General features: G+C 46.9%; 1 protein-coding gene across 1 annotated transcript; it reads right to left on the bottom strand.

Annotated features, from left to right (window-relative positions):
* Positions 1-11,656, bottom strand: LIN28A (lin-28 homolog A). The gene is made up of 4 exons (XM_030327711.1): positions 11,626-11,656; positions 10,976-11,160; positions 1,168-1,352; positions 1-485 (listed from the first exon to the last, which is right to left on the bottom strand). The coding sequence occupies exons 1-4, from the start codon at positions 11,654-11,656 to the stop codon at positions 266-268; spliced, it is 621 nt and encodes a 206-aa protein (XP_030183571.1). The 3' UTR covers positions 1-265.
* Between the last annotated feature and the right edge of the window lie 14,678 nt (positions 11,657-26,334).

The raw sequence follows: 26,334 nt of genomic DNA, 5'->3' as shown, positions 1-26,334 counted from the left end.
CTCAGCTAAAGCACACAGGGAGAGATTTTCCCCAGAACACGCTCACAAGCATTTGGATAGAGCATGGTTGGAGTTCATTTGCCTCACCCCTTCCCCCTACCCTGCCAAGAAGGGAGAGGGGGTGATGCTGTGGACCCCGGCCTGAGACACATGGCAGCGCCAGCTGCCCCCTACCCACCCTGTCCCCACTTTCTCCACTCTGCCGATTGATGCCTGCTCCTCAAAACTTCCTGATCACAAAAGCATAGCCCCCACCCACTGTAGCTCAATTCTGGGCCTCTGGGAGCAGGGCAGGGCTATGGATCTCTTCTTCTTCTTCCTCCCGAAAGTAGGCTGGCTTTCCCTGTGAGCTGGGGGCCTGCTGGGCTTTCAGTGGACACGAGGCCACCATGTGGCTGATGCTCTGGCAGAAGTGGCACTTCTTAGGCTGGGGTGGCAGCTTGCATTCCTTGGCATGGTGGTCTAGACCTCCACAGTTGTAGCACCTAGTACAAAGCAGGATGGTAAAGTTGAGAAAGGAGCGAGAGCAGAAGCCTTCCTCTGAGTGAGGACACCTGGGCTCTGATCAGTTACTATACTCACTCTCCTCCCTGGAAACCAATTTCCTCACTTACAAAAGGAAGACTTAGGACTAGGACTAGATACCTCTAAGTTCTTCCCAAATCTGTCATTGTCTAGATGGGATCTTCAGATTTATGTCCACTTGAAAATTCTGAAATAATCAAGGACGGGAAGTCATGGACCCCAACTGGGAACCGCAATTCACGAGATAGGGAAGACACTACCATACGCTTAAGAAACTGTACCGGTCATTCACTAAAAAGAGAGAAAATTAAAGGAGTCAGGCAACTATATGACCTGCTCCAGCACAGAGCAAAGACAAAAGAAACTAGCCACTTGGAGACCTAGTGAAGAAGCAACAGGTACATCCACCATCTTGTCCCCATCACTTAGACTTTCCCATCTGTGATCTTCTTTGCTTCTGAAATAATTAAGTGCCCTTCTCACCTACAGCCCTTTCCTCATCTCCCATACCCTAAGGCAGAAACGCTAAACACCCACACGTTGCCAGGGACTGCAGGCTTCATTGTGTCTTTGGGATCCTGGCCCAAGAAAGGGGCTAGATTGGGAGAACTCTCCCTAGTCCAGCCACCTTCCCGTCCATACCTGTCTCCCTTTGATCTGCGCTTCTGCATGTTCTTCCCTTTGGGCCGCCTCTCGCTCCCAATACAGAACACCCCACCGGGGCCCGTGACGCGGATAGATTCCAGGCCCTTAGCAGACTTCTTAAAGGTGAACTCCACGGCCTCGCCCTCCTTGAGGCTCCGGAAGCCCTCCATGTGCAGCTTGCTCTGGGGAAGGGAAACATGGTAGATTTTAATGTTAGTCTCCACTCTTCCACCAAAAAACTGCATACACGCGTTCTTTAAGGTACAAGTGTGATACTATTTCCATGTTATCAGTAAGAAATTATCCACTCAAAGAGCTACCACAATTAAGAACAAGCGATCCATGTTACATTAACAAAGAATAATCATTACATAAACAGATGCCATAACTTTTTTGTAGCTCTTGTCATTTAGACAAAAGTAGAACAGATGGAAAATTCTTAAACGTAACATTTATGAGAAATCAACAAATAGTGGCGCCTGGCTGGCTGGGTCAGCAGAGGATGAAACTCTTATCTCAGAGTTGTGTGTTCAAGCCCCATGCTGGGTGTAGAGTTAAAAAAAAAAAAAAAAGATAGGTGGCTCAGAAGGCTGAGTGGCTGACTTTGGCTCAGGTCATGATCTCGCAGTTCGTGGATTCGAGCCCCGCGTCAGGGTCTGTGCTGACAGCGCAGAGCCTGGAGCCTGCTTCGTATTCTGTGTCTCCTTCTCTCTCTGTTCCTCCCCTGCTCACGCCCTGTCTCTCTCTCTCTTTTTTTTTTAATTTTTGTTTTTGTTTTGAGAGAGAGAGAGAGAGAGAGAACGAGAGCGCGCGTGAGCAGGGAGCGGCAGAGAGAGAGGGAAACACAGAATCCAAAGCAGTCTCCAGGCTCTGAGCTGTCAGCACAGAGCCAGCGTGGGGCTGGAATGCACGAACCGTGAGATCATGACGTGAGCCGAAGCCGGACGCTCAACCGACTGAGCCACCCAGGCCCCCCCCCCCCCCGATTTTGATCTTTGCACTGAGATTGTGAAAGACAATGACCTGAGTTTTAAAAACACACACTGAAATATTTAGTGATAATGGTGCTTGATACCTGTAACCTATGATTAAGACACGATGTTACTGGCAAGTTAAAGGGAAAAGACAGTATGACCAAACCTGATGAATCAGTAAGTTTATAAGGGAAAGCCCACTAGGAAGTTCAAGTATATATAGAGAAATCAACAGGGAAGGGCAACAGTTCAATACCGTCAAGAAAATTACCTATCTGTTTTAGCTACCAAGCCAGAATTCTACACTTGTATAGCACTTGTATGCAAACTACATTCCAGAGAAATTAAATATCAAAATGTTAAAGTATGGAACAACCTGTACAAGTCAAGACAGATAGACTGATAAAACTATAAATAGCTACTATAAATCAGTAAGAAAAAAAGAATCACAGAATATAATGCCTAATACATTTTTGGATGAATTAATGAACCAAGAGGTAAGTAAATCTGAATTGTCTGACTTGGAAAGACAACCGGGTCATACCGATGAAGGAAAAAAGATCTAGCATGTTTGGAACAACCCCATTAATAGACTACATGTTTATATTAAAATTTAAAAATATCGACACTTGCAGAGAGCCTGGCAGCCTTCCCCAAAATAGGGAGTTATCACATAGCTAGTTGAGAGGCAATAAACGGGTCAGAAGAACCCAGGGTCCCGATTCAAAGCTCACAGTCCATTCTACCTTGCCACTTAATGCATCAACAACAACACATTAGTGGAAGTGACAGCCTCTCCCCAGAACAGACTTCATTATAGCTTACTCCATTAGAGTAAAATATCCAAAGAGTGTGTCAAATGTCAACAAGGTGTAGTCGTAGAAAATAGGGATCAGAGAAGCAAAAGGGATCACTGTGCACCTAGTCTTGACGTGAGGGAACATGAATAAGTAGCACTCTTATATTACGCAGGTCGTGGTTGGTAGGAGGAATATTTCAAACTGGGACTTAGGTGAGACATGCTCTTTAGCCAGCCTGGATCCCCACTTTCTCAATCATGGACATTGTTGTTTTAATTTAGATGGCATTGCTTAAGACAAAGATTCCATGGAGGTAATTGGATAAAAGAGCATAGGGCTGAGGGCCAGACACACCGTAGAGTTCACGAAATGCTGGTTGTACCAATTTTTGGCTGCATGACCTTAGTCAATCATGCAGGTCTGGACCTCAGATCCTTCAGAGAATTGGGGTAACAGTAAGTTACCCATCTAGGCCTCTAATGAAGATTATGTGGGCATGGAAACATCGGGAATGTGCTCAGCAAATATTTCATGTATTATCTGTAGCTTTTGTCCACCAGTTCCACCATGGGAATATCCTTTCCCTTCCTTTTTATTCCCCCAGGAACAGCCAGGGGACGTGATGACCTCTCCCCTCCCCCAACGCTGATGTGAGGCAAGGGGCAGAGCATTAAGGCAGGAACTAAAAACCCGGCAGAAAGGTGAAGGGCCCTTTCCCCTTTCCTGTTGCACAGAATCGACCTTGATTTGAAGGCAGATATGCCTGGTCTCTTATTCAGCTGGGATAAACCAGTTGTCAGGAGGTACAATCCCAGGTCCTCCCATTTGCCTAGTGGACTCGGAGGCCGGGACACTCCTAGTTCCAGCTGTGATTCAGCAGATAAGTGATTAAGAACAAGGGTTTGGAGTCTGAGGCCTGTTTCCTCCTTTCTGTGCTAACCTATAAAATGGAGCAAGTATTAATTTTATGGTGGCCCTATGAGGTTTTATGCATGAAGAGTAGTTAATACATAGCCTATCACACATAAATCCTCAGTGAGTGGCAATTATCATCAACCTCTTCAGACTGGATCAGGGCAGGGTAACAGTGAGAACGGAGTGTCAAGAGGCTCAAAATTTTAACTCGGGTTTTTAGTGCTAACTGTGGAAACTCAGATGGGTTTTTATACCCATCTACACCTCCTAGGCTCACTGTGAGAACAAGAGAATACCAGTGGGGGCAATACGAAACTGACTGGTCCTCTCAGGTCACCCACTCCATCACTGGAGGATTTGAGGTTTATTTAAGACTGTCAAATTTAAAAATGTAACCCTGCAGGGACCTTACCGCAGAGATTTAGACTGGTGGTCTGCAGGGGTGGCTCCCTGCCCCCCCCCCCCGCCCCTTTCTACAACACATAGTTTGAATTCCTCTCTTATCAGATAGGTAATCGCCGTGCAGCCCCACTGAGCTGGCCTCACAGGGCCAGCATCAGAAAGGAGCCTGAAATTCTTGCTACCACCCCCACCCCACCCCCAACCACACACAAAGCAGGGCCCCGCCCCTCTCCCCATCCCCTCCAAAAAAGAAAAGGCCTGGGGGGGGAGGGGCAAAGCTTGAGCTCCCCCAATAGAGCCCAGCCCCAGGAAACAAAGAGTTGACACTGGTTGGTTCTGGTGGTCAGATTCCTGGAGTTCCAGAGGCTGTAGCTTCCCCGGCTCCCCCGACTCCCCCCTACCCCACATTCATCAGTTCCTTCCTCTCCATAATGGGGTTATGGTCACTGAGAGAAATGGATAGAGACACCTTTCTTCCAGTCAAGCCTGCTGGGTCGGCCAAAGTCACCGCCAGCAGGCATCCTCACTTCTCCCCGCCCTGCCATCCCAGGCTTCCAGGGATAGAAGGACACAGGAACCCCTCTATGTTACCTTCGGTCAAATCCTCTATGCGGGAACCCGAATGAGGGCCATTTATTCAGGTAAATTATTTTCAAGGTTGGTGGGGGAAGCAGGTTTCCTTCCTATCTTCCTCACCCAATTTGTTCAAGGCAGGAGGGCAGGCAGCCCACAAGGAGCCCACTCTGCAGGGGAGGATGGCATTTAATCAGACAGAAAACAGTTGCAAGGAGACCTTTCTTTTTTTGGATGGCAGGGAAGGACTTAGGCCAGTTAAATACTTCGACCTTCTGCTTCCTTAATACCTCACCACGGCCTCCACCACCCTTTCCCGTATCAGATACTCCATCCAGCATCGACCGCTGGCTTCAGCAGCAGTTGATACGAAGGAGCTTAGGGAACGTGGTGTTGTGAAAAGCACACAGGAACCCGAGTTTCCCACAACTTGCTCTGTGGAAGTCAGACACATGCTGGTTCTTTAATCATTTGCAAAAGCAGGGGATCAGACTTCATGATAACCAGCTCCAACATTGCCCGGTTTTAGTCACATCGCTCCTTTCTACAGAAGTGGCAGGCAGAATTTGGGGGAAACTTGCTTTGGTCCCAGCGATCAAAGGTTGCATTCTCGGTTTTTCTGCATCACTCAGGCCCATTCCAGCTCCAGACTGTCGAGTGAGTGTCTATCCACTCAGTTCCAAGTGCCTAGCCATACACAAATATTTGTGGAATAAACCAAGTTGTCCACCGCCCCAAACTGCTGATATTCGTCTAAACTTACTATAGGCTAAGGAGAGCTCTAAGCACATCACATGTTGTAATGCATCGAACCTTCATATCAAGTCTGTCAGATAGGCCTCATTATGACCCCATATTACAGCTGAAGTCATGGAAGCAGAGAAGTAAAGCGTTCTCCAAATTCAGTGCACTGATCGCCATCAGCCTGACCCTACAGCCAGTGCTATGCAGTATAATGCAAGTCATATTTGTAAATAAACATGTTAGATGTAGATATTAAAACTTTCTGATAGCCACATAGAAGTAAAGGAAGCAGATGGAAGAAATGACTCAGTCCCGAATTGTCCCCATAGTCCTACCTGGGCTTCATTCCTGAAGGTAGGGTTTGGTAGGGGCTAGGAAACCAACCGGTTCTACCAGAAGCAGTTTATTTGATGATATGTCAGGGAGGGTTGAGGAAAGAGATCTGTCTGGAACCAAAGGCTGCCAGCAGAGACAACCCCCACCAGTCACCTCTGCTCAGACACAGCCAGGACTACCAGTTACTGCCTGGAGTTCTCCACCAGATGGTGCTGCTCATCAGCTGTCAGCATAAAGGCAGCCAGAGGGAGACTGGAGAGTAGAGTTGCTTGGTTTTGAACTGTGAACCAGAGATTTATCTCCCCAGCTTCTTAGGGCAGGCATCCTCGGTCCTCAGGAAGCAGTTAAGGGGACTGAACTTTCAAGGATAGGGCGCTGACTTCTCACCAGGTCCCCACCCACTCAAAGGGTGCAGAAGAAAGCGTCCTGGAGTTTTAAAGCCAGAAACCCAATTGTTCTTATGTTCTCTGCCATTTACAAAAGCCACTAACTCTTCTTGGACTTTGATTTCCTGTCTGAATTAATTTAACTCCAAGCTGAGATAATTTAAAATGAATCTGTACAAATTGCATACTGTTCCTGAAAATTCTCTCTTCCTCTCCCATACCTCCTGACCCCAGACTTAATATAGATAGTAATTGTTACTCCAGCTTGCAGGAAGAAGGGAGCGGTGGTGGTTTTGCCTAGAGCAGTTTCCCCCAAATATAACAGGGAATTCCAGTAGGGTGAGGACCTGGTGATAGTTTGGTTAGGAATGTTCAAGAAACAACCCTGCCCTGCGGAAAGTCACTAAAAAACCACTTCCGGGGCAAGGCAGTGTCACCAGCTAAAAAGGTTCCAAGTTTCTTCTATTGAAAACTTGCTCAGGATGGTGGCACGGCCTTTACTTGGGCCACGGTCAAGAAGGCATGGCTTTTCAGAAAGACAAGGACCCAAGAAGATTCCATAATGCTCAAACTCTACCAACTTTCTGAAAACCAAAATGATTCACTTACTTTAGTCTGATTTCTTTCCTATGAAGGTGAAAATGAAAAACTAACAAATCACCACCAAACCTGTGGCTTCACGTCCATAAGCAAAAATTAGAGAGTCCTATCTGGGTCTCAACACTTTTGACATTCACTCCAGTTCATGCTGCGTGAAGAGCCCAGCCCTATTCTAGACATCTGTTCAGAGAAAGAACAGTAACATTCTCTCCCTTATTATGTCCAGTCTTTCTCTCTGGAGGAAGACCTCTACTGACAAGGACCCCAAACTTGTCCTCCCAATTCAGGAACTCCTTACTTCTTCATACTAGTTCCTTCTGCCCACCAAGTCCATACTAGGAAATTAGACAGCTAGTCCCTTTCTTCAAAGAGCTTATAGGTCAGAGGAGGAGATAAGGCCAGCACATCACTAACTAGATATGAGGTGAGTAATCAGAGGCACCAACAAGGTTATAAACCAGGTGGGAAGAAAGCTCCCTCTACATTCTCCCCTCCCCACCCCATCCAGAAGATTCCTAATCCAGATCCTGCCTGAGGTCGCTCTCTCCCACTCATCCTTTTCAGAAAAAGCAAGCCACGTGGCTTCAGCTGTTTCCAGTTTCTCTGTATTGAAATTTTTTCTCCTGACCCAAACTCAGTCCCTCGGTCAGATTTGGGATGTTCTTTTGCCTCCAGGCCTTCCAATACAGTATTTTAGCTGGAAAGCCATTTTTTTTATTTTTAATTTTTTTTTTCAACGTTTATTTATTTTTGGGACAGAGAGAGACAGAGCATGAGCGGGGGAGGGGCAGAGAGAGAGGGAGACACAGAATCGGAAACAGGCTCCAGGCTCTGAGCCATCAGCCCAGAGCCCGACGCGGGGCTCGAACTCACGGACCGCGAGATCATGACCTGGCTGAAGTCGGACGCTTAACCGACTGCGCCACCCAGGCGCCCCTGGAAAGCCATTTTAAACATATTTGGGTTCTGAGCAGCTGTAGAAGCAGGGAGGACTTTTCTTGTTTTCAAATTTCTACAAGTCTTGGGGGTTTGGGAGTTGAGCCACAGGAAACATGAGTTAAACCAAAACTCTTAAAATGGCTATTAAGATTTCAAAATTCTTAGTGAATCTTAGGAAAATAGTTTAGTGCTTTCTTGCACCTCCGTTCCCTGTAGAACTGCGTTTCTCAATTGAGGGGGGTTTTGCCTCCCAGGGGGCATTTGGCAATGTCTGGAGACATTTTGGGTTGTCACAACCGAGGGATGCTCTGAACAAAGAGTTATCCTTCTCAGAATATGTCAACAGTGTTGAGGTTGAGAAACCTCGGTTTAAGGGCTGGCCATCTGCCAATATTAGGATTCATAAACTCACCTAACCCTGGGGACAAGCAGAGAGTTCTAGATCTGAAAATCTGTGTCTGAATAAAAGGATTGTTTAGAGAAATCTCTTCACCTTTTTCTTTTTTTCCCCTTTAAGGCGAAGGGCAAGTTTTCTTTCCTACTTATCCACTGCTGGGGGTGCATAATGCATTTGAGAAAGAAGAGTGTGTCGGGAACCAAATAAGCCCAGCCTTGGAAAGGAAAATGTTAAATTGCTTTCCCCCCTTCTTCCTCCTTTCTTAGAAAGGGGCTTCCCGATCCTCTCTCCTGGCAGATGTTTATCTTAGGACAATTATCCTTCTCACCACATCAGGCTCCGAGGTACCCACCACCAGCAGCCAAAGGAGGGGAGGTTTTCTTGCTGAAGAGAGTGCCTTACCCCCCATGCACACACTGGGAACATTTTCCTTCCCTAGAAAAATTTTTAGGGATCATCCTTCATCTACTTAATTCTTCTCCAGTAGAGCCCCCAAGAGATATTTCACATTCCTCAAGTGCAGGGATTGTAATCACCAGTCTAACCGCTACCACAGAGTTTTGAGATCACCCCAAGCTCCGGCCGCTTGCTCCATAGGCTCAGGGAACTTCCAGTCATTGTCCTTCTAGGACTGTTTCGGGGAGGGTGTTAGGGGACTAAATTCTCGAGTCCTTATCCCAGCCCCACTCCCTCTTGATAACTTATTCCACTGTGGAATGTCCTTGGACATTCCAAGATCCCCAAGTCCAGGTTATCTCCCAGCTAACCCATCTGAAGGAGCATGGCGCAGGCTCCCCTCCCCAAAACCTGAAGGTCCCTGCTTTCCTCTATGCCACCCAATATTTTCCACTTGCTTTTGATCCTAAGGTTAAGTGGACTGAGGCACAGATTCATTTGTTCGGGAACACCTTCCTTGGGATTTGGATATCACCAAGGAAACCCAGATGATGAGGGGCTACATTCCTCCCAGATCCTATTCAGCAGCCTTTGGAAGGGAGGGAACAAAATTTGGGGTCTCTTTTACTCCAAGCCTCCCAAAGTTGGGGAAGCTGTCCAGTCCGTCTCCAGACCAAGAGATTTTAATCTCTTTGTGATCAGATAAATGGAAGAGTGGGAGAGCTGGCTACCCCGCTGAGGAGGGCCATTCAAAGCTGGTTCCTGTAATAAAGTGATTTAATAGATCTAAAGAGGCCAATTCCCTGCATTCTCCCACAATTACTTCCTGAGGGTTATCATTCACATATGTAAATGAGACAGGGAGGGGGGCAAAGCCACTAGCCAGAACTAGTTGTCTGATGGAGGGGGGGGGGGCGTTAAGACTGGGGGGGAGGTCGAGGACACAGCAAGGAGGTGGCTAAGCATCCTGCTGTATACCCTCCCAGCAGATGTTCAAGTAGTCCAGTGACTCCAAGGTACCCAACATTAAGTGCCTCCCTGCATCCCATATCTCCCTTGTTTCCCCCCACTCTGTGTCCTCATTGAAGGCCATGCTCGGGAGACTTCCCTGCTGCCTCGGACCAGTCCACCAGGATCTCCCTTCTTCACCCCTCCCCCTCCAGAATACCATCCCTCAGGCTCCAACCCTTAATCCCCACATCCTCCTTTCCCCTCCCCCTCAGCTCCTAAAGCCAACCTCCCCGAAGTAACCCCTCCCTGCCCGGCCTGGGTGTCAACCTACTGGACCTGAGATCATCAATTTCTCCTTCCCAGGTCCAACATGAAACCTCCAAAGGTGGAAGGGACACCAGCAGCAACTTCCTTTATGTGGTTGTTATGGGTGGCTGGTGTCCCAGGACCTCTGGGACACTTCTAAGACATTTAGGAGAGGGTGAGAGGAAGAGGCAGCCAGGGAGGAGGGAAACCTGAAGTCTCTGGCTCCTTGTTCGAGGCCGGAATGTTAGGACAGCAATCAATGGCTGTCTGGGGCCATAAATGCCAAGCAGAGAATAGGTCCAGAGGCTAGCCTCCCTCCACCCCCTGCCCTGCGACACTGAATTTCACCCCCACTGGGCTGCCTTGCTTTAACTGAGAACTTGGGGTTGTGACCTAACTCCCTCCCAGCCTGGACCAGGAGTCTAAGGCCTGGGCTCCTTAGGTTTTCCTTCCTGGAAGAAGTGGACGGCAAAAGCCCAGTAGGTGAACTGTGTGCCAGAGGCGGGTACTCTGAAGAGGTTTCAGGCCCCCAAACAGATTCTTCAAGGATCTGCCAAACTCACTCAGGCCTCAGGGCTTTAGTTTTGGGTGACCACCTGGGTGCTGGTACCTAGCTGACTTTTCAGCTTTACCCCTGTTTGATCCTAGAGTGGTTTGCCTGCCTCTCTCCCGCCAGGGAGCTCCATTCACATGTTAGTGAAAGACGCTGGGCGCTCAGGGCCCTGCTCAGAACCGGCATGTGCTTCCCTGGCCGGCCTGCTGGCCCTCCCCCCACCGGCAAGCACAATACAACCTTAGTTTCTGCCACATGGGGTCACCTCCCTGCCCCCTGCCCCCTTCCCAGGGGAAAGAGGTAACAGACACGTGGTAAGCCAGAGGGGTTCCGGGAAGGGGGTGGGCGTGCTGATAATCGGCTCTGCCCGCCCCCCATCCCGTTGGAATTAATGGGGACTCAGAACTGGGGTGCCAGCGCACAATGAGATCCCACGGTTTCCCTCAATCCAACAGCCGAGTCCGTCCGCCCCAACCTTGAATATGCGCGCCAACATCCCCTTCCCCCGGCAAAGTTGCCAGAATCGGTCTCACCTGGTGCACAAAGACATCCACTGGGGGGTCAAGCGCGACCCCGGCGCGGGCGGTCATGGACAGGAAGCCGAACCCCATGCGCACGTTGAACCACTTACAGATGCCGGCACCGTGCAGCAGCTGCGGCTCCTCGGCCGCCCGGGCGGCGTCCTCCGGCGCCTCCTCCGGCGCCTTGGCGCAGCCACCTGGAGGTTGGGAGGGCGCTCAACTGGGGGGGCCACGGAATCGGGAGGGCCCTCTCGAGACCCAGCAGGGAGACCCGAGTGTCCAGCCCATGGGTGTGCACCCAGGTGGCTGTAGCTACCAAGAAGCTGGCGAGGAAAGACCTGTCCTGGCCGCCTCCCGCGCTCCCCAAGCTTCCACTGAAGCCAGTGTTGCCCCAAAAGTTTTGCTCCTCTTCCCACAACATGTTGCCCGGGGATAGCTGGCCGGACAGGCCCCTCCTCTTCTGTCCGCCCGCCCCCGTAGCCTCGGCGTGCACGCCGCTGGGACACCAGGGTTCCTTGCTCCAGAAATGGCCCCTGAAGCAGGAGGCCGCACAGACTTAGGGTCCTTCGGCCAGGCTGGGGGACATTTCCCAACCTCCCTTTTATGTGGATCCTGGGCGCCCCTGAAGCCTAAGGTGTCCCCAGTAAGTCCCGAGCTCGAACCTGCGAACTGCTGGTTTGACACAGAGCCCATGGTAGTCGGCTGAGCCCGCGGCCCCGGGCCCCTGGTCGGGTGGCTGCTGGCCCCAGAGAAGTCCGGAGGCAAAGGGGTGGCTCGGAGAAGAGGCTGCTACATCTTCCCCAGCACAATAGCGGTGGGAGGGCCCACGGCTTTTCAAAGGCTCCCAAATTCTAAAAGACAATGACCCAACCCCCCGCGGGCAGCCCCCTCCCCTCCCCTCCCCTCCCTCTTCTTTCCCCTCCCTTTCCTTCTGGCTCCAGCTCCGGCCCTCCCCCATCGCTGTGGTCTCTGACACCTCTGGGGTGTCCCTTCTCAGAACCTTGAGGTTTGACACCCCCTCCCCACACACACATCTGGAGATGAGGGCCGTCAGCCCTAGAAGTCTTGAGGACCCTGGAATTTGGGATCCTGTACTTTAAGGACTTAGTGGGGGTCCCCAAAGCAGCATACAGGTGGGGGGCTTGTGGGGGGGGTAGTTTTAAAACCATGTGACTGCTCCCACACACACTCACACACCACCCCCGCCCCCCGCGCAGATAATTATACATTCCAGAGAGTTGGGGGAGGGAGGTGTGAGCCTGGCAGCGCTGGCCAATCAGAGACTCAAACCACCTGTCAAGGGAGAAATGGATGAGCCCTCCCCCTCCCCCAGCTCTTGAGCGCCCCTCCCCCTCCCTTCCCCTTCAGGCCTCCGAGCTGACCCGGCTGCTTGGAGCTGACCCGCTCTCACCCCCCACCCCCGTGTGCTTAGATAGACCTGGAGTTCAGGACACTAGGAAGCCTGGGATGGGGAAGTGGGGGGGGGGGGGTGGCTGGAGACCCAGCCCGGCTGATCTCCAGTCCTGACCAAGGCGCTGCCTCTCAAGATGCTGTCTCTGACTGAATGTCTCTCCCTCCCTGAGTTTCCGACTGTTTTTTAGATCTCTCAAAGTGCTCCTAATTGATTCTGTGTAAAAAATCCTTCCTTTTTTCCTTCCAAATCTGTGTCTAAAATTGACTCCACGTGGTGCTTCCTGGGAGAGCAGAAGGAAACCTAAGAGGCTTGAAGTGTGTTCCTCTCTCCTCCAGCTGCCCTCATCCTGTTCCTATCCCAATCCCATCCCTATCCGTTGCTGGGAGAGGGACGAAGTGGGTAGGTGGGTGGAGGCATTTCTTCCAGTCCTCCGGACACTCTTGGGTAGCCAGACCTTCCTTCTTTCAGAGTCCCATCCTAAAGTGCGCTTCCCTCCCCATGGTGGGGTTGGTGGGGGAACTGGAGTAGACGATCTCCTTACTTGAAGAGGTAGCTCCCCTTCTGGGAGATAAAGAGGGTTGGTCAGGGGGGGTGGCTAGTGCCCTGGTCGGAGATGGACAATGGCCGGGGGCTCAGTGCACGGCCCTGGCCCTGCCCCTTCACTTCCGGTGCTCAGTTCAAACTGGACAATGCCAGCTCCGGCCAGTTCCCCTCCCCCACTGCTACAACCCATTTAAAGAGACAGAGCCTGCTTTCGGGGGCATCCGCTTGCTCTGAATTCAGTCTTCTCCACCAAGTGTGTAGAACCTCTCGCGCTTCTCACCCTGAGCGTGTGTGTGTGTCTGTGTGTGCGTGCGCGCGCGCGCCCGCCCGCCCACGTGTATATTTAAGAGAAAAAGAGAATGAGTGGGGGTAGGGAAGGGAAAGAGGGGAGAGCAAGGGGTTGTGGAGAGATTTTTTTTTCTCTCTTTCCTACATGGAGAGTGCTCTCCAAAAGACGAAAACTTGAGTGTACGGGATAGGGGGTAGGACTTTGGGTAATAAAGAGGACAAATGTGGCCCTTCACTACTCAGCCTAAAAAATACATATCATTAAACAAATATCATTAGTAATGTCCCACTCCCAGTTGAGAACCTTAATTTCGTTCTTCCAAGAGTTCTTCCAAGTACATCAGCCAAAGCCATTTTTGTTTATATAATCCTCCCCACCTAGGTCTTATCTCCCCTCGGTATTAGGGCCTTTAAAATATATTCACTCCCTGTATCTCTATTCTCAAGATTCAGGAGCAGGTGACTGAGGTCTGGCTGAAGAGAGGGAAAAAGGAATTTAGTGGTTTGGTCTCTCTTGGTCCGCTCTCAAATAAGGGTTGTTCCCTCCGCAGGCGTGACCAGCCTCTCTGTCCAGGGTCCTGAGAACTCCAGGAGCCCTGTCCACGGTGCTGAATAAAGCCACCCTCTCCTGGCTCCCCGCTCCCAGCTTTGAGAATGCCTTATTAATTTCCCACCTCCAAGTCCTTCCCAGAAAACCTCTCTTCTCAAACCGTCAATGACCCTGACACACTTGAGACAAGTGAAGGGATTCTCTTGAATTCCAGAAAAAAAAAGAGGGAATATTCAGCAGTACCTGATTCTGTGAGAGCAGTGCAAGTATCTCAAGCTCCCCTTCAGAAAATTGTATGTAAGAATTCATTTGGCCACAAAGGGTGAGGAAAGAGGACATAATATTTTCTGATTCAAAGGAAAGCAGGGTAGGGGCACCTGGCTGGCTCAGTTGATAGAACATATGACTCTTGATCTTGGGGTTGTGGGTTCCAACCCTACATTGAGTGTAGAGATTACTTAAAAAGAAAATCTTAGGGGCCCCCGAGTGGATAAGTTAATTCACCGTCCGATTTCAGCTCAGTTCATGATCTCACAGTTCATGAGTTCGAGCCCCACATCAGGCTCTCTGCTGTCAACACAGAGCCTGCTTCAGATCTTCTGTCCCCCTCTCTGCCCCTCCCTCACTTGTTCTCTCTCTCTCCCTCCCCCCCTCACAAAAATAAACAAATACTTTAAAATATATCAAAAAATACAAATAAAAATAGAATCTTAAAAAACGTGGGGGCGCCTGGGTGGCTCAGTCAGTTGAGCTTCTAACTCTTAATTTCGGCTCAAGTAATGATCTCACAGCTGGTGGGATCGATCCTCATGTAGGGCTCTGCATTGATGGCAGAGTCTGCTTGGTACATTTTCCCTCTACCTCTCCCCCTCCTCAAAATAAATAAATAAACTTTATAAATAAATAAATAAATAAATAAATAAATAAATAAACCAGAGTAGAAGAAACAAAACAAAACAAAGCAAAACAACAACCCAAACCAACCAACCACCACCAACAACAACAATAACAACAACAAAAACAAAAACCACAAAGGAAACCAGAGTAGAAGAGAGACTAATCTTTGTTTTCAAATTATTTTCCTAATTAATGGGAAAATAGGAGCATAGGTGTTGGAGCCAGCTTGCCCATGTTTGAATATTGGGTCTACTTACACAGCGATCTGGGGCACATTCTTTTTTTGGGGGGGGGAATTCTTTAACCTCTCTATGTCTCAGTTTCCTCCTCTGTCCAATGGGGATAATGAGAATATTTAACTCTCAGAGTTTTATTATGAACAAAGTTAGATCACACACTTAAAACCTTTGAAATAGTGCCTGTAATAGTTTTTAATAATGTAAACTATAACTATTATTATAGCTATTGTGAATATGATTGTCTCTATGAACCAGAACCTGCTGGATCATTTGCTTCTTAGGACTAGGGCCATTCATGTATTGTTTCTTTCTGCATCTTTTCCCACATCCTTACCAGTACCTAGCACAGTGCCTGGCCCATAGAAGGCACTCAAGAAGAGTCTCCAGAATAACCTTTAACTGAAATAATAAAAATGTTATAATAGTCTTAATATTTATTCTCCTGACTGCCTCTCTCATGTCTAAACAATACAAACCCAGGAGGGTTTCAGGACCTCATAAAGTTGCATATGTAGAGACAGAGGCTGCTTTAGGAAAGGGCATATGGCTCCCAATATAACTGACTCTGCATCCCCAGTGGGTTGATTCTATGTGGGAGATGGGGACTCCTGACCAAACCTTCTCCTGGGTCCTTGTCTCAGTGAAAACTTGTTAGTTTCCTACTGCGAACCAGTCAATGTGTTAGCTCACAAGTTTGGTGGAAGAACCAGGTAAGTATTATGCACCAGGTAGTATGATGACTGAAAATGTACCCCCCAAAAGTAAAGAAGAAACATGTCCAGGTGCATGCCTTGGCTGACTCAGTCAGTAGAGCATGTGGCTCTTGATGTTGGGTTCATGAGTTGGAGCCCCACGCTGGGGGTAGAATTTACTTAAAAAAAAGAGAGAGAGAAAGAAAGAAAGAAAGAAAGAAAGAAAGAAAGAAAGAAAGATTCCCTGCCTTCTCAAAAGTTACAGTCTGGTTAGGGAGACAAGGCCTGATATAGCTAAGTATTACAAGTTTTTGTGTATTTCTGGGAATAATAATATCTAGGTGGGAAGAAAAAGGGGTCTTTAGACAAAGGTCTAGTATTAACACAAAACATCTGTTGTTGTTGTTGTTGTTGTTGTTGTTGTTGTTTGAATATCTCTTTAAAATATTTTACCAAGTTCCTCTTGTGTAGGTACATATCTTCATAAATGGAAGAGCCGAAATAGGTCTTAGTAATAACTCATTCAACATTTAAAAAATATTTATTGAGCACTCCCATGTGGCAGGCATTGTTCTAAGTGTTGGAAATACATCAGTAAACAATACAAACAAAAATGCTGCCTTTGTGGAGCTTATATCCTGACACCTTATCATAACAAGAGCTATTATTTGTCAAGAATACAGGCACATTTCTTTACTATATTGTACATCTGAAACTCATATAACAGTGTATGTTAACTAACTGGAATTAAAATAAAAACTTGGAAAGCCAAAAATATTTTTTAAAAAGAATAAAGCACATTTCTTATCTCATTAAAGCCTGTCAATAACTCTGAGTAATAGGTATTAATATTCCCACTTTGTAGGAGAGGAAACTGAAGCTCAATGAATCAATATAACCTGCCTAATGTAGCTCAGCTAATACGTGGCAGAAGCAGATTTAACTCACATACGTGACTCCAAAACTCACATTCTTTCCACAGTCCTAGAAAGTTGTGACTGGTACTGTCCCCATTTTACCAATAAGGAACAAGATATGTACAAGCAAAAAGGCTGTGAAACAAAACTATATATTCAATATGATTAGTAAATAGGACCCAAGCTTGTCCCTGAGCCACAGTTCATCTGTCATTTGTAGTTATCACCCTCCCCCAAACTCCTTGGCTTTATAAATCAAAGAGCTGACCAGAGCGGGGCAATCATCTACATCCAACTCCCACTTCGGAGGTGTTTTGAGAATTCTCTGGTAAGGTCCAGGATGGTTGTGTGTGTGTGCGTGTGTGTGTGTTTAAGATTTGATTTTTAAGTAATCTCTATACCCAAAGTGGGCCTCGAAGTTACAACCCTGAGATCAAAAGTCTCATGCTCTGTCAACTGAGACAGCCAGACACTGCCAGGATGGTTGGAGTTAAAGCCCTTACCATCTAACATGAATGGTAGTGTGCATTTGAGAAAAGTATTTCCCACAATGTGTCCTTCAGTATACTAGTTCCATGGAATGATTAATATATCTTACTAAACTGAAAAGTTTCTAGGGGCACCTGGGTGGCTCAGTCGGTCGAGCGTCTGACTTCGGCCCAGGTCATGATCTCGTGGTTTGTGGGTTCGAGCCCCGTGTCCAGCTCTGTGCTGACAGCTTGGAGCCTGGAGCCTGCTTCGGGTTCTGTGTCTCCTCTCTCTGCCCATCCCCCACTTGTGCTCTGTCTCTCTCTGTCTCTCAAAAATAAATAAATAAATGTAAAAAAAATTTTTTTTTAAAGTTTCTATAGTGAAATATTTGGAAAATTGTATATTAGCTAGATTTCCTATGCAGGACTTTTCAAAGCCTCTAGTATGGTGATGCACTCTGTGATTTATCAGGGAGGGAATTATATTAATGTGTGCAGGGTTTCCATTCATTCATCTGTTCATTCACTCAGTCACCTAACAAATATTTATTGAGCATCTATTATGTGTCAGGTGGCACTGTTTGAAGCACTGATGATATGTCAGTGAACCCAACAGATTAAATTCCTACCCTTGTAGAGCTTACATTCTAGAGGAGAGGGACAGATAATAAAGAAGTAATTAAGTAAAACGTATAGTATATATAGTTAAAGCTTGTTAATTTGCTCTGTTATCTCAGGGAAGGAACCCAGTTTTACCCTTTAAGGGTAAAATGAGGGAATTGGATTCATTGTTAGACAAATGTTTCTTCCATTTCTGACATTCTAGTGTGTGTGTGTTTGGGGGTGGGTGGGGGGGTGGGTGTGGGTGTGTGCAAGAGAGACAGACAGAGACAGAGAAACAGAGACAGAGACTGGGAGAGAGACCCCGTTCCTAACTACGCTGAGAAGCAATCTGTTTTCACCCATGCTGTCATGTTCATCCCGCTCTAGGGACTAGGGCTTCCTACATCAAGTGGGATTGTGTACCTCTCACCTCTTAGGCCTGTTGAATTGGCAGAAGGAGGATGAGCCAAGGGAGTCCCTTTCCTTCTTTCAGTCCTGCTCTGCATGCGGGCCTTGCTTCACAGAGCAGGACGCCAGGCACTTGCTTTCACCAATAATGGCTTCATTACATTGAAAGGAGACCAGAGTGACCTCAGTGAAATAGACTTCCTGACCCCAGCTGACCTCTGACCCTCACCCTGACAGCCTCTAAATCTTTTCCTTCTGACACATCCCCCACAAGGTACAAGCAAGAAGAGGAAATGATGAGCCCACAATAGCCCACTGTCCGGTGACTGTACCTCACCCGATGTCCTGTTGCATGGAACTTGCCATGCCCGTAATTTGCTTCGTGACTGCTGATCTTTTCAGTGATCTTCGCTGTGACTCTAGCCTGGCCCATGGGCCACAACTCATGAAACTGTCATTCACCTGGTGTCCATTTGTGTGTGTCCAATGATTGTCATGTACCATGGAGGCAGGGTGTCTAACCAAATGCTGTCATTTCCCCAATACCACTTCAGCCTCGACCTTTAACCTACCCTTCCCTGACTCGGTAGTTACTGCTTATTGAGAGCTGATTATGCCAGGTGTGTACCAAGTGTTTGTGCGTATTGTCTCTTTCTGTCCCCAACCATCCTAATCTGACCCCCATTTTACTCGAGGGGAAACTGAGACTTAGTGAGTAGAGTTAAGTGATTTGCCCTGACTCACAAATCACAAAGGGTGCAACCCAAATCTAGCTCAATCCAATATTTTTCTTCTTCACTTTTTTTTTTAACAGTTAAAGTAATTAATGCATGTGGTTTAAAAAATCAATTAGTATTGAAAGAATTATAATGAAAAACAATAGTCCTCTGACTACCCTACCCCCTTTGCTCCCGTGAGGCAACGACTCTTTGGGTCATTTTTTTCTGTAGGATATTTCCATATCTCTAAATTATATGCATGTACCTCTGTTCCTTGATTTATCAATTTTAGATATCATCTATTGATTTCCTGTTGCAGTGGATGAGGACTTATCTCTCTTACAGGACCTACCTCCCCCTTTTCCTTCCTAGTACAGTTAAATCACCATTTTCAACCAAATTGATAACCAATGTTTATACTGTTATGATTATGGGAATGTTCACCTTATTGCCAAGTTGTATACTAAGTAGGACAAAATTTCTTTTCTTTATCATGTTTTATTTTTCCTCTCTCTCTTTATTTCCTCCTTTCTTTCTTCCTCTTTCTTTCTTTCTTTCTTTCTTTCTTTCTTTCTTTCTTTCTCTCATTTAAGTTTTATTTATTTAAGTAACCTCTACACCCAGCATAGGGCTTGAACTCATGACCCCGAGATCAAAAGTCAAATGTTCTTCTTCCTGAGCCATCCGGGCACCCCTACCTTTCTGTCTTTCCTACAATATTTGCCATTGAAATATCTTCAATTATTTTCAAGGGATCCATCACATTATCTTTGCCACTTAGCCCTTGTTTTTCCCAGAGCCTCTTTCCTGAGGCCTTCCTTCCTGGTTGTTCTCTGAGCATGCTTCATTGTTGTCACCTTGTCACCTTCACTACGGTGGCTAGACCCACTGATTCCTGGAAGTCCATGTCAATCTCTTCCTTTGTTCACACTTAAGGAGCACATCCTCAAGTAACTGCCTAAGAAAGGGTGCATGGGAGGGAAATATTCTGGACCTTACAAGTCTAAGTGTGTTGTTTTCTTTACCCTTGCTTTTTGATGATTACAAACCCATACCTTTTACCCCTCTGCTATGCTGACCCCTAGCAAAATGAAGAAAGACACGTGGCTTACTCTGAGGTCACTGAAGTTGGAGATGTCTTTTCTAGATTCTGAGGTTGTGAACCCAGCGTTATCAGTGGAATAAAAATTACTATAGTTAATGCTTTTTGAAGGTTCACCATGTGCTAGACATTGTGCTGAATGCTTTACATAAATTATCTCATTTAATCCTCACACCAAATTTATAAAAATAAGCATGGTTATAGTTCCATTTAAAGATGAAGCTGAGGAGCTCCTGGGTGGCTCAGTCAATTAAGTGTCCAATTCTTGATTTCATCTCAGGACATGATCTCACCGTTCATGAGTTCGAGCCCCATGTCAGGCTCTGTGTTGACAGTGCAGAGCCTGTTTGAGATTGTCTCTCCCTTACTCTCTGGCCGTCCCTGTCCACTCTCTTTCTCTCTCTCGCTCTCTCAAAATAAAGAAATAATTTTTAAAAAGTTTTAAGGTGAAACTGAGCACTGAAGGGTTACTTTAAGTGACCTGGTAAAGCTCATGGAGTAAGTGATAGAGTCAGGATTCAAACCCTGGTAGGTAGGTTGACTCTGGAATCCAAGTTCAGATTCAGTAACGTACGTTGGAGGAGACTTAGAGATTAGTATATTCAGACTTTGTCTTCCTCCCATCCATTTTGTAAATGTGGAAACAAGACCTAAAATCTAAGTGACTTGCTCAAGGTCCCTTAACTAGTTAATAACAAGAACTAGAAACCCAGGTTTCCTAGTATCACCCTTTCAATCAAGGAAAGAGTGTTCAAATTTAGGATTCATTTCTGAAAGTTGGTTTCCCTGGTTGTTTAGCGGGGAGAAAACTATTAGAAAGGACAGATATCAAAGATTTATGTCCCATCAGATTGTAGCTGGGATGTGTAGTAGAAGTATGTATAATGCACTATGGAAACAATGAAAGCTAACTCATGTGATATGTTATGGAAAGCTTCACAGGGAAGGTGCCATTGCGTTGGACCTTGTCTAGGGATTTGAAAGCCAAGGAGGGCAGTGCGTTCCAGAGGAAAGGCACAGCAAAAATGAAAGCCAGGACGATTGGTGAACAGCTTGTTTGGGGAACAACTACAAAGCTTGGTTACCACATTGCAAGTCCTCTATGTCCCTGTGAAGACAGACAGAGAGACCTGCCCTCCTGCCATTCGATCTTCAATCACACATTCATTCAAGATTTTGTCAGTAAGAGAGATGGAATGGTATGGTAAGAAAGTTCTGGGTTCTATCACTAATTCACTGACCGGCCTTGAGCAAATCTCCTCTGGGCCTCTTTCCTCATATATCAAATAGGAGAGTAGATTTATGATCTCTAAGGTCTCTTCCTGCATTTGTGATAATTACAGAATGAGAATAGGGCAAAAGGTGTCTAAGTGTCCTTGACTTTACTCCCTTTGGAGTAAGGAAGAAAATAACATTTAACTTCTGCTAAATTCTGGGCATAGCCCCCTCTAGCCACCCTGTGAGGAAGTGTCATCTCCCCATTTAACAGAAGAGAAGACTGGAGCTCAAACTATTTGAATAACTTCCTCAAATTGTCCCAGCAAGTAACAATAAAAAATAATAGCTAATATGTATGAACGTTTACCATGTTCCAGACACTCTGTCAAGATCCTACATTAGCTCATATAATCCCTCAACAACTCCATGATGTGGGAATTATCATCTCCATTTTCAAGATGAGGAAACAGAGATTCAGAAATTGAACAATTTGTCCAGGGTAACTCTAACAGTAAGTACCCACCCAGGTCTGCCTGATGCCACAACCTCTGATGACATCTGAGTCTGCACCATACTTCATAGACACCAATCCAGAATCAAGGCTTCCAGATGACAAGGGACAGTCCCTACCCTCTGTCCAAACCACCACTGGGCCCCTGTGGTTTGACCATGGTGGAGGAAAGGTGACAGAAGGCACCTGGCTGGCTCAGTTGGTGGAGCATACAATTCTTGATATTGGAGTCATAAGTTGAAACCCCACAATAGGTATAGAGATTACTTAAAATCTTTTTAAAAAGAAAAAAAAAGAAAGAAAAAGAAGAAGAAGCTATCCTTTCCCCCACTCTGGACTCTCCTGAATGCAAGCCACCCTTTGAGGTTCTGATGCCCCCACTGCTGTTCTATTAAAGGAGAGAGTATGGAGCACAGAGAATGGGTCCTTGACTCCAAGATTCTCAAGCCAAAAGGGACCTTGCAGGTCAGCCATTGCCCTCCCAGGCCCCAGATTTGACATCAGCCATTTTCTAGACTCAAATTGCAAACCTCCAGCAACATGGATCTTACAGCTTCTGGAAACCTTGCCCATCCCCTGATAGTTTGGACTGTTAGAAAGTTCTTTCTTCCATTGAATTTAAGCTGATCTTTATAGCCTTTAACCACTTGTCTTTAGGACAAGTCCCCATCCTCTTCTGCAGACTCTACAGTCAAGCTTTCTGTTCAAACCGCAAGATCACCCTTTCCCAGTTGTGTGACCTTGGGCAAATTTGTTAGAGGCTCAACTCCTGAATTTTGGTTGGTTTCCCACTATTCCTCTGGAAGCTAATGCCAGATTTACCCAGCGTGTTCCTCACTGATCCACAATCTTTTCCCACTTTCTGTGCATCACTTTATACAATGCTTTTGCAACGGCAAAGTGTTTTCCCATGCCTTGTCTTACTAGACCCTGGAGAACAGGGTTGCTACAAAAGGAAGGGGGCAAGACAGTCATGTAGTTACCTCAGTTTTGCAGGTGAGGCTGGTCTCTACCCTCAATACCAGACTTACCTCCAAACGTATACTCCTCACTCCTATCAGTTAGCTTTCCAGGGCCTCCATACCCTTGCTCTCCTTTTCTTCCTGGTGTTTTTCAATGCTTACCCCTCTGTCCAAACCACCATTTCCTTTACTTCACTTTTCCCTTACTTACTCATTCTTTAGGCTCCAACATAGGTGTCACTTCCTTCAGGGATTTCTTTGCCTCCACCTACTCACCCCCCTACCACCTCTTCACTTGTTCTTATAGTACCCTATATTTCGACAACAGAGTATTTCCCCCACTTTATTATATTTGGTTATTTGTCTTTCCCGTTCGCTGCTAGAATGTAACATCATGAAGTCAGAGACTATGTCTGTCTTGTTCATTGTGTGCCCAGCACACAACACAAAGCTTGGAAAAGAGTAATAGTTTGTTAAATTAAATGTTAATTGAATGGGGGGCGGGGTGCCTGGGTGGCTCCGTCAGTTAAGCAACTGACTTCAGTTCAGGTCATGATCTTATGGAGTCCCCCATCGGGTTCTGTGCTGACAGCTCGGAGCCTGGAGCCCGCTTCAGATTCTCTCTCTCTCTCTCTCTCTCTCTCTCTCTCTCTGCTCCTCCCCCACTCATGCTCTGCCTCTCTCTACCTCTCAAAAACAAACATAAAAAAATGAATTAAAACGACTGTTTGTTGAATGAACAAATGAATGACTTGCTCAGGGTTGCATGAATAATAATGGCCAAAAGTAGAATCCAGGTTTTATTTCTAAGTCCAAGAATTCTTTTTACCATCTTCTGAACCAAACCTAATTCTTACCCTTAACCCTTGCTGTTAGCCCCTGTCCCCACTTAATTCCTTAGAATCTTAGATTGTTTATCTGGAAGAAAGTTCGAAGCTCATCTGATTCAACCCCTTCATTTTGTATATAAGAAAATCATGAAGAAGAAGAAGAAGAAGAAGAAGAAGAAGAAGAAGAAGAAGAAGAAAAGAAAACCATAGAGGTTAAGAGGCTTGCCTAAGGCCACACAGTAAATTGCGCTGTCCTCTCTGACCACCAGGCTGGTGCTTTCTCAGAGCTCATCAGTGAGTTCATGGACTCACAGGGCTTTGTCTTCAGGGTGAGAGTAGTAGCAAATAATTCTACCCAAGTCCCTGCTTTTATGCTCTCTAGCTGCTCAAAAGTCCAGACACCAAGAGTTTATTCTGAGATGTCTCACAAGCAGAAGTTTCAGACCAGACAGGATGGAGGGGGAATGTATGTGTTGTGGGGAGGAGCAGGTCATGGGGAGCCAAGGATACAGACGTGAAAACCAGGCTGTGCAGCACAGCCCCACGTTGTGGGGTCCCTCGAGGCCCCACTGTGGCAACACCACTCCCTCTGCCCCTGATGCTGACCTTTGGGGCCAGAGATCAATAACCTGGGACATTGGCTTCAGCCCCCTTTAGCCCTCCAGTGACCACAGGCTGTTCAGAAGAGCTAGCAAGACTCAGGGTCATTAAGTAACTGTCACTCTTCCCCAGCCCCACTCAGGGCACTGCTGGGGGAGGGGCCAGGAATGGGAAACATCACAGGGAGACATAGGTATGGCCAGCTCTCCTCCCCACCAGGGAGTTACTTCTATCTCTTCTTGACCCCCACCCTTTCCCCCAAGATTAATTTCTGCTCTCTCTGTCCCCCCCCCCCCCAACATATCCCTAGCACTGAGCTCTGACCCTCCTCCCCGAACCCAATCTCTTGGTTGGGCCTCCATCCTGTTTGTTGAGCTCTATCCCTCCCTCACAGAAACCCTACATCTCTCTTAGCTGAATCTCCTGTGGTTGCCCCCCCCACCCCCCAGATTGTGCTGTATAATCTGGAGATGTTTTATGCTTTTTCAGCCAAAGCAGTAGACAGGAATTCTTTATTCACCATTTTCTAAATATCTCATACCAGGTATTTTCTCATCCCCTTCTTCTCCCCAAGAGCGAATCCGCTTTCCTGTCTCTAACATTAACAGGATCCTGTTTCAGAAACACACTCACCCACCCCAGCCCCAGCCCCCCCCCCCAACTTTCCATGATCCTTGCCCACCATTTCTTCCCCACATCCAGCCCAATTCTCCAGCCAATCACTTCTGATTGATTGATTAAGGAGGAGGAAAGAGGATCGATGGAAGAATCTGGGCCTATTCTTATTCAAAGCTAAAGGTCCGGAGGGGGGGGGGACGGATATTAATTGTGGGGAGGATCAGAGATCCACTATGGAGCTGGGAGGAGGGTGAGGTGTTCTGCAGTGTGGGGGAGGATGGGTGTAAGGCTTAGACTGTTCTCTAAAGGTTGGAATGAGAGTTGGGGCGGAACTTATAGAAGTGAGAAGGCATAAATTGGTAGGAGTCATAAATGAGGTTGGGATCCCCAAGACTACTGCGGCGAGAAATTTACCACCTCATCATTCTTCCCAACTAAGAGGAAGTCCTCCGTCCCTCGTGCTCTGGTGTCCAGCAGGGGGCGCTCTGTCTCCATATTTCCCCTCTATTCACCCAACAGAACCAAGTTCTTTGCTCCTTCATTCATTCAAAAGTATTGAGCCCCCTGTGTGCCAGGCACTGTGCACCGGACACATCGCCACTGGACTGCAAAAATGCAAGTACGAACCAGACAGACAAAGACCCATTCTTTGCGGTGCTAGCAGGATAGAATTACAGTGAATAAATAATTACAGAGATTTAATTTAAGGGAAAGGGGATCAGGACAGACTTCCTGCAAAACTGACTTTTAAACTGAGACTTAGCAGATTCCTAAGTCTTGGCCAGGTGACGATGTGGAAAAGAGGTTTAGATGGGTGTGTTGGGGGTAGAGAACAATGTGCAAAGACCCTGAAGCAGGAGAGATCAGGACCCCTTCAGAGGGAAGGAAAGAGGCCTTCATGGTGGCTGCATTCAGCTTTGGTCAGAGCTTTAACCCTTTGTATTGTGGAACATGCACAGCGGGAGCCCTGGGCTTTCCTAGGCTCAGTTCTCTTGATAATTGCTTTTTTTTTTTTTTTTTTTTTTTTGAGAAAGGGAGGAGCGAAAGTCAGCAGGTCGCTAGGGCCTTTCTAGAGCGACCAAGCTTGGAAGGGAGAATTCCCGTTATCCCCTTCCTAAGCTCAAAACTTTTTTTTTGTCCAGGAGTGCAACAGAAGTAGATTTAGTTTCAGTAGATTTAGTAGATTTAGAAGTAGGTTTAAGCTCAGGGCCCCTCCCACGGCTGTGGGGCAGTGAAGTCATGTGCTCACATATTTTCATGAAACGTGCCCAAATGAGATTTTAATCACAGCTGGGAATTTGAAAGGGGGCATACCAGCAGTGAGTCTGTTGAAAAGCAGTATAGAGGTGTGCCAGGCAGTTAATTAATACAAATATGTTTAATGAGGTTTGTGGTATTTTTCAGCTTTCGAAAGATGTGATTTATCATGCCTTCTTTTCTCGTTCTAAATAAACGTTCTCTAGGGGTATACATTTTATGTTTATAATCTAGTTTTCCCTTGTTTAAAGAGGACCTCCTAAATTATAAAAGCTTCAGGTCCAGTACCCCTGGATCTGCCTGAGTGGGCCTCTAGAGCCCCATCTTCTGGTGCCAGATCTTAACTGGCCCCTGGCCCCTCCCTCTCCCTTTGCTCTGTGGTCCACACTCCCTGGGCAGACAGTTCATGGGTAAGGAGAATGCTAAGGGGATAGAGCTGCCCCTTGGCTCCTGGGGGGAAGCATGTTGAGGGGTACAGAGTGCCAGACTGCCGCTGCCCAACCCCTCCTGAAGAGGAGACATCTCGAACTATC

This window comes from Lynx canadensis, chromosome C1 (genome assembly GCF_007474595.2).
Source record: "Lynx canadensis isolate LIC74 chromosome C1, mLynCan4.pri.v2, whole genome shotgun sequence".
NCBI classification, from domain to species: Eukaryota; Metazoa; Chordata; class Mammalia; order Carnivora; family Felidae; genus Lynx; species Lynx canadensis.
Note: the sequence above shows the minus strand (reverse complement) of the source record. Positions and strands in the feature narration are given on the sequence as shown.